The 17,601-nt window shown below is 38.4% G+C and overlaps 1 protein-coding gene across 1 annotated transcript; it reads right to left on the reverse strand.

Annotated features, from left to right (window-relative positions):
• Window positions 1–7,969: 7,969 nt before the first annotated feature.
• On the reverse strand, window positions 7,970–14,988 carry LOC127630595 (protein SSUH2 homolog). The gene is made up of 12 exons (XM_052108210.1): window positions 14,875–14,988; window positions 14,665–14,749; window positions 14,355–14,427; window positions 14,037–14,172; window positions 13,888–13,948; window positions 11,708–11,829; window positions 11,260–11,322; window positions 9,922–10,004; window positions 9,606–9,698; window positions 9,397–9,502; window positions 8,910–9,017; window positions 7,970–8,129 (listed from the first exon to the last, which is right to left on the reverse strand). The coding sequence occupies exons 1-12, from the start codon at window positions 14,986–14,988 to the stop codon at window positions 7,989–7,991; spliced, it is 1,185 nt and encodes a 394-aa protein (XP_051964170.1). The 3' UTR covers window positions 7,970–7,988.
• Window positions 14,989–17,601: the final 2,613 nt, after the last annotated feature.

A 17,601-nucleotide genomic window follows, 5' to 3' on the forward strand; every position in this document is an offset into this window, starting at 1 on the left:
ACACGCTGACTGACTGGCCGGGTGGATCGCTTGCACCTAGCGCCCTTTCCCTCGGTCGAGGTAAAACTGTGCGCTTTCTCTCCCAGGAGATTCCATATATTCGGATCCCTGGACGACTCCTCCCTAGCCCTATGGGTCCACAATTTGCCGGAGGAATTTGCTGACCCAATCCACTACGGGTACTCAAATCTACCCTGTACTGGAATAAGGTGCTCCACAGGTCGGGACTACTGCGGGGACTCCTCCTGTGTGTATTTTCCGCGGTACGGTCCCCTTGCGAGTGGACCCGTGTCTCCCTCGCAGTGCTGTAGCAACTCCCCCCTCCTTGAGGCTGGATCTACCGCTGCGCCATTTTTTTCCACATGTGACCTGAGTGGCCCATGTGATGTATTTCGCCACTTTACCTCCCCATACTGGGCAGGTGTAGTCTCCGCAGGGTCTTTTCCCAACTGGGTAAGATCCCTTTCCCACGATGCGTGTAAGGGCCCCAGCCGTTTAGCTCTATGCGGGAAACATAGAGAGAAAAGAGGCCCGGCTAGGCTCGGCCCGTTCCCAGGTTGGCAAGTGTCACCTTGTTCCCCTGCTTAGGGTAACCAAAAGGATTCCAATGACTTTTTATGGGGCATTGGGGAAGGGTACATGCAGTCTGACACAACTGCTCTTGTGTAAGCAGTACACGTACACGGCTCAGCGCATGGCGTGATTTGAATTGGACCCCTAGTGTCACTTCTTCGACACAACGTCGAAGTTAGTGACAGAAGGGGAATGTCTAGGTTAGGGATGTAACCTCTGTTCCCTGATGGAGGGAACGAGATGTTGTGTCCTCCCGGCCATGTCGCTGAGCCGAGCCACTGTAGTGGCCGGACCATTTCCGGCTCCTCAGAAAAATCCTGAATGAACTTCGACGTATTTGCCCGCTTTTATGCCCGTATGTCTTGGGGCGGGGTATGCAAATACCATCTGCCTAATCCCATTGGCCTTTTTTCATAGATCAGAGGCATATTCGGCGCTCAAGAGAGACCCCTAGTGTCGCTTCTTCAACACAACATCTCGTTCACTCCATCAGGGAAACAGAGGTTACATCCAACAAGACATACTGAAATCAACTCTCGGCATACAAAACGTAACAAGGGTGACAATTAGCAAATATTTTTTTACATAAAAAAAGTAAAAGCTGAACAATAAATACAAGTAAATTAGATGGCAACAAAAACAATGTCAAAATAAACCAGTAAATAGATACAAATCTAAGTAGTGTTCAAAATCTAATGTAGTGTTTTTATTTTCCAAATATGATTAAAGTTAGCCTGGTTTATAGCTTTTATTTTATTTTTGGGAAATTACATCGAGTAAGCTGGGTAGAAGAATCTTGAAATGCACTCCATTTTTGTAAGGAAAATTCAGGCCAATAATAGAGAAGTCTCTTTGAGACCACAAATTCAAATAAGATTTACATTCATCATTTATTTATTTAGAGATTATTTAGTGAGTTATTATCCTTTGTAACGTGTATGCCTAGGTATTTAATGGTTGCTTTAACAGGGATATTATAAATTGTCAACAGAGGGGAGTTGTGAATTTGTAGTAATAACATTTTTTTAAGGTTTAATTTTAAGCCAGGTGCCCTAGAAAAAAGCTCTATTGTTTTGAGGATTTTTGGAACTTGCTTACTATTTTTCATGAATATGGTTGTGTCGTCTGCCAATTGGCGGATTGCCAGCTGTATGCCTAACACTGTACATTTATTGCAGTGATAAAGAGCAAGGGAGAGATGGTACAACTTTGTTTAATTCCTTTATCAATTGAAAATCTTGAGACATACCCTCTGGTAATAAGACTGTGCTATTAGTGTCCTTATAAAGTGGTTTCACTAAATTTATAAAGTTTTCTCCTATTCCAAATAATTCTAAAGTACAAAAAATAAATCTGTGTTCAATCGTATCAAAAGCTTTAAAAAATAAATAAATATAATATAAAACCTTAATCTTCAATTAAATAATGACAATTTAGTAAGTCATGATTTGACCAACCTTTTAAAAACCTGACAGTGTATCTGACATAATTTGAGTAATACTGGTTTTTAATCTGTTAAATAAATATGAGTTTTATTTTATAGTCATTATTAAACAGGGTTATGGGTCTTAAGATTTTCTATTAATTTTGGATCTTTTCCCGGTTTGGTGATGAGAGTGACGATCCCTTACTTTGTAGAAGCTGAAAGAGTGTGGGTTTCATAAATGTCTGTTAACATATGGAAAATAAGTTCTTTAAGATATTCCCAAAAATGCCTATAGAAATTACTTGTTAGACCATCTGAACCAGGAGATTTGCCTAAGGACAAGCATTTAATGGCTTTTTCCACTTCATCCATACTGATGTCTGAATCACATACATTTTTAAAACTCTCATCCACTTTAGGAATCCATTCCTTAATGTGCTCAAAGAAAGCACCAGCATGTATGAATAAGAGGAGCACAGCTTACTGTAGAAATGGAAGATTTCCTTAGAAATCTTAGCAGAGTCCGTACATTCTTGATTTTTAATTAGCAGTGCCTTCGCAGCATTCCACTCTTGTCTCTTTTTTCCAATCTACAAAAATAAGATGAGTTCCTTTCTCCCCCTCTACCCACTTCACCCTTGAGCTTTTATATGCTCCTTTATTAATGTAAATGTTGTCTAGCGAGGATTGCAGGACAATACATTTTGTTTGTTATTTTCACTTAAGATTTAATTCAAATGCTGTTTATTTCTTTAATTATTTCCATTTCTTTTTTTATTAGTTCTGCTTAATTTACATTATATTTTAAATAATCCCAATTATCTCTATAAATTGTAAAGTTTGAATCTTCAGTTATATTGTTGATTGTTGCTATAATTTCTTGACAAAATGTTCACTTTTAGTAGGTTTGAGTAAACTTTCCAGGATCCTTTTTTCCTTAGACAAGTAGGTTTAAAAACAAGAGTAACCATACAATTATCTGATATAGGTGCTACAGAAACTAGAGTTTGACTCCAGATTAGGCCTATTTTCAGACACTCACCAAAAGTCTATTCTGGATTTGATTGAACCATCAAGTTTAAACCAGGTGAAAATGTGGGTACCAGGGTTTTTAGTGCACCATGCATATTTCATTTTAAACATCATATCCCTGTTAGTGGTTAACATTTTCCCAGTGAAATTGTTTAAAAGTATCACAGTGCCTGCTGACCTATTCGTACCTTGCTAAAAAAGTATTTTGTCCCCCCACTGGTTTGACCAGAATTTTTCATCCATGACATTAGAATGAGTTTCTTGGAGAAAAAAAACATTGTGCTTTTTCATTTTTACAAAAATTGAAGATTGATTTTCTTTTAACAGAATCTCTTAGACCCCTAGTGTTAAGTGAAACATAAGAGAAAGTTTGGTTAGAACTCCTCCTCGTCCCCTGTCTGTCTCGTGTTTTGTGTTCATTCTTTGTGGTGTCTGGATCCTGACTTCCTGTCTGGTTCGGCTTTGGTCAGTGTCGGGATCTCAAGTCTGGACACTCATGCTCACTCAAGCGTATTTTGTCTAATGTGTCCGCGTGTGTGATACCGTTAACAGTGAAGTGTGTGCCTGCGTGTGTATTTATCCCATTGTAAGTCAATTTTGTTGTGTACATAAAGTGAGTGGATGTGTAAGTTGATTTACATAAAAGTGATTGTATTTTGTTGTGTAGCTTATTTGTTGTAGTTAAAAGTACTTTATCATTTTTTTCTGTTTCTTTATTGTTTTTGTGTTAGTTGATGTGTGTAATTGAATTTGGTGGTAATTGTGAAATTGTCTTTTTTGTGTGTGTATGTTCTATTAGGGGCTGGAGCTTTGGCTGGGAGAGAACGCTAACTGCTCTGGGATAACGGGTACCGTTGTTCAATGAGTGTTGTGCATATGCGGCGTCAACCGATTTTGCCGGGGCTTCAGCCCCGAATGTTTTGAGTTTAGCCCCGAATGTATTTTGAAAAGTTGACTGACAAATATAAAACCGGACAATAGTAAAATACAAAAAATGTAAACCCCCGAAATCATAAGTTGCCTTATTTCATTGTGCTTTGGCTTTGCACATACTGCATACAGCCTGTAAAAATAGACATAGGTCTTAAAAATAATCTAGCCTATAGAGACAGAGCGCAACGCATCATAATCTGAAGACCACGCCCACCGGGGTGGAAAACAATCCAACCGTCTCCATTGACTTTGCATTGCGAGAGGCTGCCTCCTTGTCATTTATGCATTTGTGCAGTGTGTAAACCTCACTCTCCTGACGTCAAGAGGTGCACTAGCGACTGACGTTAAAGACTGTAGCCTTTAGCCTCCTGGTTAGCGCACCCGCCCCCCATGCCGGAGACGTCGGTTCGAGTATCATTCGTAGTGTACTTTTCTTGTTTATCAGGTGTTGTTTTCGCTAAGGATAACCAATAAGCATTAACATAAAATGTATGTGTGACTTGTTTTGTGATATTAGTTTGTAGGAAATATACACTTTGATTTGATTAAATGGTTTTGTAGAGTGTAGCAAAGATGAGCTACAGACTGAGGAGCAGCAGCTGTGCCAGAATCAGGCATGAAAACTGGTAACAATTAATAAGTCACTTTACTTTAGATAAAGTTAAAAGTGAAACATTGTTTATCTCAATGATCCTAATGAAAGGATTTTGACAGATGAACATGGAGAATTATATACAGTTCGATGCCATGGTGTGTCAATGAACTTAGAATAAAGTCATTCATGTATTTCTTTAACTTTGGATCTTATATATCATTTTGACTATTTATGTCAAAAAATATGAATTACTTATATTAAATATTATTTTTACCTCACTTTACTCACTATAATATAACTCTTTTGTGATGATTTTATGGTAATGTACATGAAAATTCAAGAATCATGATAGATCTTAAGGCAATCCCACTGATCTGCTCTTCCCAATACATTTTCTTCAATGGTATTGGTCTACACTTTGAAATATGTAGCATTTGAATTAAGTGTGTAACAATTAATTAGCTGTTTGAAGCTGATTTGCAATAAGTTATGTGCTGTATCTGTTCTTTTGCATCACAGATGATTCAGGGAGGAGAGAGGATGTTGAGGATAGTACTAGAGTGGAAGATTTAGGAACTGTAGAAACAGGCCCAGCAAGAGCAAAACTCAAAGAATACCCTCTCACCAGCTTTGGACTACAGAGAAGTGGTTGCTAGTGTGAAAATAAAATGGTCTGGGCTAAGCCCCGGATGTCCTTCAATGCTGGAAACGCCTCTGACTGTAATCATGCTTCTATTGAAATTGTTCATCAGTCTCAAGCTGAATGTGTTACTATGTCAGATATCTCTGATATGACACACTGTGGTATTTACCATATAGCTGCAGTGAAACCATACTGAGTACAAAAATCCATGTGACTACTAGCAATTTTAAACAATTAGCATTAACCATCAGTAACTTTAAGAAGACTGAAGAACTTCATTAGGCCTTTAAAACTTAAGAACACTCTTTGCAACTTGCATCACCTCTGACTCTGCCCAGCCCCCTTTTCATATTGAAATAGATTCGCATGAGAATATACCTAGTAGCATCTTAACTCAAGAAAATGAGAAAATTGCATTCAATTTCAAATTGTAATTGCAAAAGCTCTGCAGTTTGAGCAGAAATGTTACCCATGTAAAAATGTATCTGCAGTCATTGGATGTGTACAGCAGCATGTCCATCAAAGGCTTTCAGCCTGACATGTTGCTGTACACACAATGCACATGCTCATGCATCTGATACAGGGACAAATCAAAGGCATGTATTCTCAAAAGAGCAGCGAGATGACCAATATCTCATTCCAGAAAACCTCCAGAGACCAGTAATAAAATTATTTTAATTTATATGATTTTAAAATAATATAGTTGTATTATAATCACATTATAATATGTATTATATTATAATGGCCATAGATGGGGAAAGGTTATGCATGACATTGCAGCTGTGAACTAGACATGTATATTTGTAATGACAATGCCAACCGAACAATCTTACTGGCCCTGAAAATTCTTGTGATTACATTTCATTGGTTCTCTTATCAGTGCCAAGAGGGAGGGTATATGGTAGTTATTTGCTGTGCATCAATGCTGTAAAAACAGTGGCACATGATAATGAACCAAATCATCTCTTGCTGAGAAGCACCAATTTAATTTAAATCTGATCAGGGGAACCATTCCACTGTGTAGACAATGAAAGATGTGTGTATGTAAAATGCTAAACATCAGGCAAAAATGTCATAACCCTGACAGACCACAGAGATCATAGATGATAAAACGTGTGAATAGCACCCTTAAAAAAATGCTAAGCAGAAAACACATCACCAAAGATTTGAACTGATTCTTTGACCACAGAGCTGAGTTGAGAACAATAATAAAAAAAAAATTCAAACAAAACTCAGAAAGTTCCCCAGCAGAACTGGGTCCTATATTGCTCACAACAGCAGACTGTGCAGATTCAACTGCAAAAACAGCTCAAGGTGCTACACACGTGAAACTGCTCTAAAATAGCAGCAGTAATTCAGATCTCACCAAAGATGCTCAGTCTAATTTGATCTCTGAAATAAAATTTGCATTAGACATTGTAATGGTACATGTTTTTCAAACAAAATGCTTATTCCCCCTGATGACACAAACCATACAGTATGAGACTAAAAGCTGTCTGTAACAGTTTGGCTTTGACTATCAGAGGAAAATAAAGAAAGTACCACATGTCTAAATGCAAATTAATTCAAGGTTCAACATTAACTGTTTTCTCTCTCTCTGTGGTTGTTCCCATTTCAGGTTGCAATCTTGTGAGGGACAGATGCCAAAAGGTTTCTGATCCCCCTGCTTCAAGCCAGGATAACAATTTGGCCATGCTGGATATGGGTGCTAAAGCAAATCTAACGGGCCATTCACACCTCACAGCTCTACAAATACAAAAATAGCTGTATGGCCTCCCGGTTTAGCACCGGAACCAAAATTGTGCAACACCAATTGCTCTAGATCAGGTTCCACCCATCTTTTTTCACTACACATCATGGAACAACAATAATGGCCTAGATTCTGAAAATACTAATCCACTGAAGATCTGGCCTGCCTCTCACATACACATAGCCTCTCACACATAGGACATTACAAACCTGTTTCCATAAAACAGTCACTATTTAAGTGGTCACTGTCACTGTCTCTCAAATGGGATAGTTCACCCCAAAATGATAATTCTCTCATAATTTTCTCACCCTCATGCTGTCTGAAACTCGTACGACTTTCTTTTTTCTGTGGAACATAAACAACTACAAACCATTAATTTATTGTGCAAACCACTATAATATTACCTCTATGACAATTTCATGATTTACAGACCACAAGTTCATAAGCATATGTTTATTGGTTGAAAATGCAAAACAAAATCATCATATTACACTAAGAATAAGTATAAAAGCCATATTTTACAGGAAGTGGGCATTGTTTCCAGTCATACTGTATTGTTAACTAAATAAATTCAGATCAAACCACTCAGAGAATGTTTGCATATTTGTGGTTTCTTAATGTACTTTTTTCGCTTGTTTAAGCTGTACACTACACACGTTTGAGCTTGGAGTAACTGCTGTACTGTAAGTGCAATGCTTGTCATGTGCCAATTTGAGTATGCCAGTTTTGTGCATTGCTGCAGATCTCTGAATAGTTTACTCTGAAAGTTGTATCAAACTATAGTAAGATGAGCAGTTCACAATTCTATTAAAAGGTCTTTCTAACACATTTAAAATGTTGTAAATACATAAGGAGAGGAAGTTATCCTGCAACAGTTATAAAAAGCAACTCTTACCCCAAAAATGCCCTATTCTGGGCAATCTAGGGTGCACAGAACAGAAAGCATGATGTTATACATGTAGTATGGACATACAGCTATGGAGTGAATGGGTAGAGTGGAGTTATATCAGCCCCACAATGATGACGTTTGTCAGAGTTACATCACAGAACAGCAGCAGGTGGTGGGGTAGTCATCAGCGTTCACGTCAAACTCATTTCCATACACAAAGTAAACATAAGAATTCTCTTTCCATGTGTAGTTTACTCTGGTTATGGGTATGAGCTCTATTGTCTGCCTCTAAAATAGGAGAGATTAAATTTAAGAATTGAAGCACACCATTTTCAGATAAAGAGCCATATTCTGGTATTTATTCAAATAATGATATTTACACTTTTACATGCTCCACATCTACTAGAATATTCCTGTATACGTGGTATCATCATATTCTGAATGATCGTGGATGTTCTTTTCCTGCTATTCTCTTCTGCCCATGAATGCCATTTTATTAGGCTGCATTTAGTATGAACTGTAATTTAATCAGCTCATTAATTAAAATACAATGTATAGCAAAATGCAGGACATGAGATATGATATTTTCACCCATCTGGATATATATATCTTTTAATGTTTGTAAAAAGTTATCAAAAATGTCCTTGACTTTTCACAACTGCCTGTGTGGCATACAACCAAGAATTACTTTCATTTGGACATAATCAGATGAATACTGTATTTTGTTACAGTAATATTCCAAACATGGTGTTTACATGACCCCAAATTTTGATTAATACAGGCATATGCCAGCTGTATTATTCAGATTATGGTAAATGGTTTCAGTGTTTGCATGAGTTATACTTAAGTGGAATATGACCAAATTCCTATTAATATTTTCATGCATATAAACATGATCATTTCTACTGTCAAAGACTGGTAATCATAAAGCAAAAGTTTGCATTATTTCATAGTATATTTAAATGTAATTTTCAATAGTTTTAAAAATGTATTCATGAAAATATAAAACATTATGAAAATGAAATCAAACTATTAAAACAACACACACAACCACAGAGACAGCAGTACCTGTTGTAATATGCGGGAGGTATTGCCATATTTCTTCTGATGGTCTCTTATTAAACGCTCAGATGCTTGTGCAACTGCAACATCAGGGAAACCATGCAATGGGAATAGCTGTAGGTAAACATACATACACACAATTAATTAAATTCATATTACATATGGTGGGATTCAAATGTCAGAGGCCACTTGTGAAAATAATTTGATTTTGATTTTATCAAATTTAATAGTTTCTTTCATTAGAAATGATACTATAAACAAAACAATCTGTGTGAAAAGTTGAATATTTCTTAGTATTTGGCATGTTCCCCTTTTGGTTTAATGACAGCTTGCACTCGAGCTGACATGGACTTAAGAAGTTTGTATACAGTAAAACTTACAATGTTACAAAAACATCTGGTGTGCTTCAACATGTTTTCAGTACACTGTAGTATATACACATTGTTTCGGATCCATAATCCAGCTTTTTAATCAAAGTTTATATCTGTGCTACCATGTACTGGGCATCTTTGAAGAGCTCCTTCCCTGAAACACTCTCAAGATTGTGATCTTTCAAACCACTCGACTGTTGTCCTACATAATCATCTTTCTCTGTGCTCCTAATGGGTGAAAAAGACACTTTCAGATTGAGACAGATCAGCTGAGTGTAAATTGTAAGGATTTTGGGGAATAATATTGGAATATTCTGAATAAATAACATACCATTTAACAATGAGATTGATAAAGACAAGCAGCTGTCTCTTTCCCTCACAGGTTTTACACTTGTGAGAGCCGCTGCCTCCACAAGAACTACACCTAAAAGATGCCAAACAACAACTCAACACTCAAACAATACAAAACCACAGCTAGATGCACAGAAGCCCACTAATGAAAGTAGTTAACACTCTAAAACTATGGCGCTTCCAGACAGTAGTTTGTAATATAGTCTATTACTATTCAAGAACAAAAATTATAATTTCACCAATGGTTTTAAAAGCTAATTAAAAAGAATAACTTCACTGAGAAGTGGCAGACTTACTTTTCACGTCCATTGTAGTCACAGGTATTGCAGGACTCGTTATCAGAACGATGACGAGAGCCGTTACACACCGAGCATACTTTCTGCATGAAGACAAAGATTAAAAAAAGAACTAGTTTGTAGGAAGATATACAAGTAATTTTTTCTGAATTAAAACGTTGCCTCCCCCGCCTTTCGCTGGGATAGGCTCCAGCCCCCCGCGACCCTGTACACAGGATAAGCGGTTGACGATGGATGGATGGATGGATGGAAAACGTTGCCTTTGGTCTAGGGTTGCTCTAAGACCAAACTTTTGGCTTCGGTACCTCGATATCAATACTAACTTATTTCTTCAAATACTTGAAATAAATTGAAAAAGGAAAGAAACTAATTCAGATTTTTGATGAAATTACACAGAAAATTACTTGACTAAATGAATGGCATAAACTCTAATAGATATAAATTATGCACAACAGTATATATACATATACATTTTTTATCCTCTTTTCTCCCAATTTGGAATGCCCAATTCCCACTACTTAGTAGGTCCTCGTAGTGGCGTGGTTTCTCACCTCAATCCAGGCTCATGCTACCCTCCACGATCCACGCGTATTAATGTGACTGCTTTGAATATTACACTCCTATAAAGTAGTAATATTTTTCTGTCGTAATGTCTTAAATTTCCTGCAGCCAGTTGAAAATTTCATTATTTAAATACTGAATTTCAGCAGGACTTTTATTTTGAAAGACATTTGAAGTTCTTCCTGTTTGTGAAGGGTTTGTTATATCAAGCTTCCCGTGACTTGTGAGTTGAAATCTCTGAGCTGCAATGGTGAAAACGGTCATTTGAGAGTTCACGGCCAATTATACACTAAACACACTGCTCTGCAGTACTGCAGATGGATGCTATTGGACGCACTGCATGAAAATCAAGCATTATTATTGTGTGTTGTGTTTGTGTGTGCCTGCTTGTGTGTGTGAAGAAGATGACATAGCATAGAGGTGCCTCGCATTCGTTCTGTGGTGTGCAATGTATGTGACTGTATATTAGTTCATTAAATGTAATCATTCTGCTGTTTAATGATCACACTTGGCCATATCGAGACTTTTTTATAATTATTTTCAAATGGTCTTTGATATCATCTCAAAACTCTCACAATACATTACATTTTGGTAATGGCAGCATACTTTAATATGGTACCGAATGAACAACAAGATGATATCGTACTATTTAAAATTTTTTGGTATCATATTTAGCTAGTACTGGTACCACGCAACCCTACTTTGGTCTGACTGTATATTTTCCACAAATTACATACATTTTCAAAAATGCTTCGTGCCGGTTAAGACGACACTTACATTTCTAGCTCCAGCACAAGAGGAACATGGGTTACTTCCCATTCCTTGGCACGAATTACAGTTCTAGGGTACAAACAGAATGTCATCATTTTCAACAATTATTCAACATTTAGTTTTGGTTGTCAAATTTTATTGGCCAATCTTTGTTCCAAGTAATTGTTGTGTTCATACTTTTTGGATAAAAACATCTGCTAAATGAATACATGTAATTTAAAACATAGTTGCTGGTCAAGTTTGGCTGCAACGAGGAATCAAAAATTATTTAACATTTTTTACTTTAAGGTAACTTATAGAGGAAAGACCTTGTGATCTTCTAGCAGGATAAAAATGCTACCAAAACTCTCTTGTTAAAGAGGATTATGTTTCATTCAGAAATATTCTGATACAGTTATTGATGAATGTGGCTGTATGTTCTGTTGTTAGTGTTGGTGGTTCTTGTGGCTAAAACCTTGACTGAGGAGGTAAAGGGAACTCTAACGTCCTGCTTGTGCTTTGTAAAGAAAACTGGAGGTTGGACAGCAATCTCCCATGGTCCTGGAGCAGGTTGAATACCAGCATCCACACGCTGCCCTGCGAGAGAGAACAGGGCAGTTGGTAAACTCTCAAGTTTACTGCACGACTTTGTTAATAAATAGATCTCAAAGATAGAATCTTTTACAAATGCTGAGTCTCATATTCAGAGTTGCTTAGCCAAAACTGTCTTACTGTATGTTTTAAGCTTACTTTTGTGCAAAAGCTTATAGTAATAGTTCAAGAAAATATAAAAAAATTATGTCTGTCTATTGTTCACTCACCCTCATGTCATTTCTAACATGTATTTCTTTCTTTGGTGTTATTAAAAAAAGGTTTAAAATTCAGGAAAACACAAACAACTTCGTCATGCCAAAGAGAATGCTTACAGATTTAGGGATAAAATATTGTACAACCAGAACAGGAACACACTGGCTAAAAGAAGCTACTCTGAAAAGCTGAAAGAAATAGTTTTCGGCCAACGATCCTGCATCTATGTGGAAAGGCCTGAAAAGCATCACCAAGTACAAGACACTTCCCCCTTCCTCTGTAGAGAGTCAACTATGGGCTGACGATTTGAATATGTTTTACTGCAGGTTTAAAAAGCCCAGCCTCACACACCTCCCCCGTTCTGATCTTCACCACATACACACACACACACACACACACACACACACACACACTGTTGGACAGTCTGCGCTGTCCAACTGGCCCCCATCTTCACACAGATCTTCAATAGATCACTGGAGCAGTGTGATGTTCCCTGCTGCTTCAAACTCTCCACCATCATTCCGATCACAGGACTTAATGTTGACAGACCTGTTGCTCATGTCTGTGGTCATGAAGTCATTTGAGAGACTGGTTTTGGCCTACCTACATCACTGGACCCCTGCTGGACTCCCTTCAGTTTTCTTACTGAGAAAACAAGTCTGTGGATGATATTGTCAATATAGGACTGCATTATATCCTACAACACCTCGACAGACTTGGGACTTATGCAAGAATCCTATTTGTGGACTTCAGTTCAGCCTTCAATACTATCATGCCTGATCTTGCTTCAACCAATCTGACCCAGCTCTTTGTGCCCACCCCAATCTTTCGATGGATCACCAGTTTTCTGACAGATAGGCAGCAGCTAATGAGACTGGGGAAACTCTGGAACATCTGGAACCCTCACTATTAGCACTGGTGCTTCTCAGGGATACGTTCTTTTTCACTGTTCTTCTCCCTGTTCACGAATGACTGTACTGCAAAAGACCCCACTGTCAAGCACCTGAAGTTTGCAGATGACACCACGGTCATCAGTCTCATCCACGATGGTGATGAGTTGCATACAGATGGAAGGCTGATCAGCTGGCTGCCTGGTGCAACCACCTTGAGCTGAAAATGCTCAAAACATTGGAGATGTCACTATTGACCCAGTGACAACATATTCCGATTACGGAAGAGATTACTTAGCATTGTATTATCATTTGTTCCATTTAATATTGAGTCTATTCAGTTGGAAAACAAAATTCATTTTAAAAGTAACCCTCCCAACCCTGCGTATACTTCTATCAAAGATTAATACCTGTAAAATTGTGTTTTATTAACTCTATCCTTAAAGTAAATAATCTGAACATTTGAACGTACATTTTTATTTAAAATAAATGATGACTAACCAATTTCTTGCAAGTACTTTTAAGACAAAGTATAAATTAAATATATTTATGATGATTTTTTTAATGTTTGTTGTAATGTATCATGTACCATAATTTAATTGTGATTAATTGCAATTAATTACAGAAAATTGTGCGTATAATAAGTTAAACAATTTTAAGCGATTCCCAGCCCTAGTAAATTCACATATTTAATTCAATAAGTGTACATACCCCTACCTTGCACATGTACATACGCCGTTCTGTTATATGTCCTATTATTTGTGTTTATTTATACTCTTACCTTGTTTTATAATCTGTCTCACTGTAATGTTCCAAAAAAAATTCCTTGTGTATGTGAGAACACTTGGCAATAAAGCTGTTTCTGATTCTGATCCTTTAAGTAAATACAGTATGTTGTAACCAGGTGCAGCAGTGATTTGAATGATACAGCTAAAAGTTTTGATTTATTCCTTTGTACCTGTGAAAGGCTCCTGACACCATTTAGTAGATCTGGATTCTATGAAAGTTTCCAAACGGTACTGAGAACAGAAGCAGAATAAAGTGACAGACCTATTAAATTTTAACTTCACATCATTAAGCTAATAATGAATATGATTTATGCCTTACTCTGTAGGTATTAAAGGTTTCCATGTTGGTCATAATTCCTTCTCTGACCGGGCCAGATCTGTAGCAGCATTTGTTCGAGACATATTCTTCGAAAGCTTTGTGAGCTCTTTCCTCTGAGATAGAAGGAATCTCGTTTCTAAAAAAAAAAAAGAAAAAAAAAGTACAATTACATGCACACTCAATAGCATATGCACTCAATAACATGCAACAGGAGTCATTATGAGGAATGACAGATTCTACAAGGAATTTCTTTAGAATTATTATTTTTTGCATTGTAGGCTGTTTTTCTTTTTATTCTGTAGAGGTAAAAACCCTTACTTCCACTGTGGTTGGTTGGCAGGTTCGGGCACAGGCATTGGTGCATATGGCATTGGAGGTGGATGATACCCACCTGTTATAAGAGAAAGACACATCAGTAACAAAACTCCATACAATTCCATCTCATCTAGAGTCGTGTAACCATGAAACAGCACAGCATCTGTTTAGTAGGCAATATGCTCTTTCTTCCCAATAACGTATCAGGCTGTTTCACCCAACTCATACTGTATGCAAACCTAAAATGTTTAGATGATAACTTATTAATAATGATAAAATAGGAAAGGAATTAATATTCTTTTAGGCTTCTTACCACCTCCTCCGTCCACTATTCCCTCATATCCTGGGATGCTATCGAACATGCTTGCAGGAAGAAAATTAAACAGATTGTAGCAATTCTGTAATTGTTTTGTCACAAATAATATATATTACAGTATTAAGTATTGCACATTAATGAAATTACATTTTTATGTAATGAATGGTTTTCTCATTTCTCAATGTATTTAGCTTATTTTGATCTTACATTGCTGTTTATTTTAAACAGTTGCAATCGATAGTAACTGCAGCAGATTGTTGAAAAAGCACATTTCTTATAGGAAGCTTTTTGCATGGGCTGAATATTGCCAATGTCAGTCATCATGTCGTACTGGTGAAATTGATATAGATATAATTCATTTATGTACTGAATTATATACATTATTAGTAATCATTTAAATATTATTATTCATTTGTATATTATTATTAGTCATCACATAGTCAACCAAATAAGCTTTTAAGGATGTTATTTGGAAAATCTGCAATAAGAAGAGTGAATAGTCAGAAACTTACTTTCCTTTGTTTCAGAGATACTGCAAGAATCAGAGAGGCATAAATTGTATCTAGCTGTAAAGAAGCATGTTCTGATAAGTGTGAGTTATGATAGGATGAGAAAGATTTTTCTGTGTGGGCTTCACTAGTGGTTAATATCTGTGGTTGGTAGATCTCCACCTCTATGAACTATGACCATTGTGTCCATACATCCGTGTGGAGCTCAGCTCTGAGAACACATACTCAGATTTTTGCACACTGTAAAAAAATAAAAAGTTGACTTATCTTAAAGTTTCAAGCAACTTGCTGCACTGAATTTGTGAGTTTATGCAACTTTTGATTCAAGTGATTAACTTAACTCAATTTACAGAGTAGGGTCTCAAGTTCACTGAACTTGTACTTTTGTTCAGCTGAAAAATTAGTTTTTTAGTTTAGTAAACCAGTCTCAATTTGTGTACATGGCATGACAGTCTAGTTAATATTAAATAAAGCAATCAAATAAAACTAAAATTGCAGGCTTAAGATTTTGTTCAAAGTTTTATTTGAAACCCAACAGCAGCGACCACTCTGTCTTTTCACATGTGAAATTTGAACACATGTCAAATGCCACAATCAGTCAAAATTTGCATGTCCTGCCACACGGATATAAAGGGAAGAGGGCGTGCATCTGTCAGTCAGGTTTTTGAACTGAGGAGCCGAGAATAAGGTACTGCCGTTTACAGTGGTAGGTCTAGTGCCGTGGCAAGGGGGACACAACGTCTCATTCCCTCCATCAGGGAATGGAGGTTACAACAGTAACCCTGACGTTCCCCTTCTGTCACTCACTCAACGTTGTGTTGAATGTAGCGACACAAGGGGTCCCATTTCAAAGCGCCATGCACTAGATCACGTTACGGGAACCGCTGACACAGGTGCAAGCAGGCTGCTTCCCTCACCAACGCCCACTGAAAAAGGTGTCATATACAGACCTTAGGTTCCCAGCACCCCTAAGGGGGGAACAGGCGCTACATGACCATAATGGGAGCAAGCCAGCCAGCCGCAGCCTTTTCTCTCTTTATGTTTCTCGCATAGAGCGTAAATCGGCTGGGGCCATCTTAACGCTATGAAATGTGTCGGGGAAGCCGATCTTTCCCGATCCTATTCTTTCAGGGGGAAAAGACCCTGCAGAGACCACATCCTGTCCAGACTAGGGGGAGGTGATGTGTTGCCAATACACCACATGGGTTGTCAAGCCACACTTGGGAGTTGCCCAGTGGCAGGTCCTACCTGATGAGGGAGGAGCTCTACAAACAAAGTGACCGGGGGCAGAGGGACTGCCCAAGGGAGACGCGAGTCCACCGACAGGGGGAAAATACATCACAGGGAGTTGCCTGAAGAGGAAATTAAGCCTGTGGAGCCCTACCCCAGTACAGAGCACTTGCGGCTCATAGTGGGTCTGGTCGCAAATTCCTCCACTGAATTCGCAGACCAGAAGGCTAGGGAGGAAGAAAATCCAGGAAGCGGGGGCTTAGTCAACTTGGTAAAGGGCACTAGGTGCAAGCGGAACACCCGGTCAGCTGTTCCATATTACCGAGTTCTACCAGCTCGGTCCTGACAAAACACAGGACGAGACCGACTCAACCCTGAGATTGCAGAACCTCGCAAAGGTGTTGGGTTTTGCCCAGCCCGCTGCTCTGCAGATGTCTGCTTAGGGAGGTGCTGTTGGCCAGTGCCCACGAGGATGCCACACTTCTCATCGAGTGTGCTCGAATCCACAAGGGGCGGGCACAACCTGAGTATGTAAGGCCAAGGAAATGGCGTCGATGACCCAGTGGACAGCCTCAGTTTGGAGACAGCGTTTCCTTTCCGCCATCCACCAAAGCAGACAAGGAGCTGCTCAGAGCATCTAAAGCCCTGTGTGGGGTCCACATAGATACACAAAGCACATACCGGACACAGCAACGAAGGCTGGGTCTGCCTCCTCCAGCTTGCTTGCAGGTTCACAACCTGTTCCTTGAAGGGGATCGTAGGAACCTTGGGCACGTAGCCCAGTCGCGGTCTTAGGATGACGTTAGTATCTGCCGGACCGAATTCCAGGCAAGTGTTGCTGACACAGAATGCTTGCAGGTCCCCAACCCTCTTGGATGGAAGCTAGTGCCCGAGAGGACCACTGAGAGATCCCAGGAGGGGAACAGGCTTGGCTGGGGAGGATTCAGCCTCCAGGCGCCCCTGATAATCAAGTCGTGCTTACCCAAGGATTTGCCGTCCACTGCGTCGTGGTGGGCCGTGATAGCGGCTACATAAAAATGCAAATGATCTAAGGATTTTGTAAACAATTTTTTCACTGATTAAGTCACCTTCTTTTTTTTTTTTTGTCCAGTTAACATACAAATCATAATTATCAAATCAAATCAACTTGCATTATCATTGTAATTTATGCAAGTTTATATTTACAATTTTTTTT

This window comes from Xyrauchen texanus, chromosome 37 (assembly GCF_025860055.1).
Source record: "Xyrauchen texanus isolate HMW12.3.18 chromosome 37, RBS_HiC_50CHRs, whole genome shotgun sequence".
Classification (NCBI taxonomy): Eukaryota; Metazoa; Chordata; class Actinopteri; order Cypriniformes; family Catostomidae; genus Xyrauchen; species Xyrauchen texanus.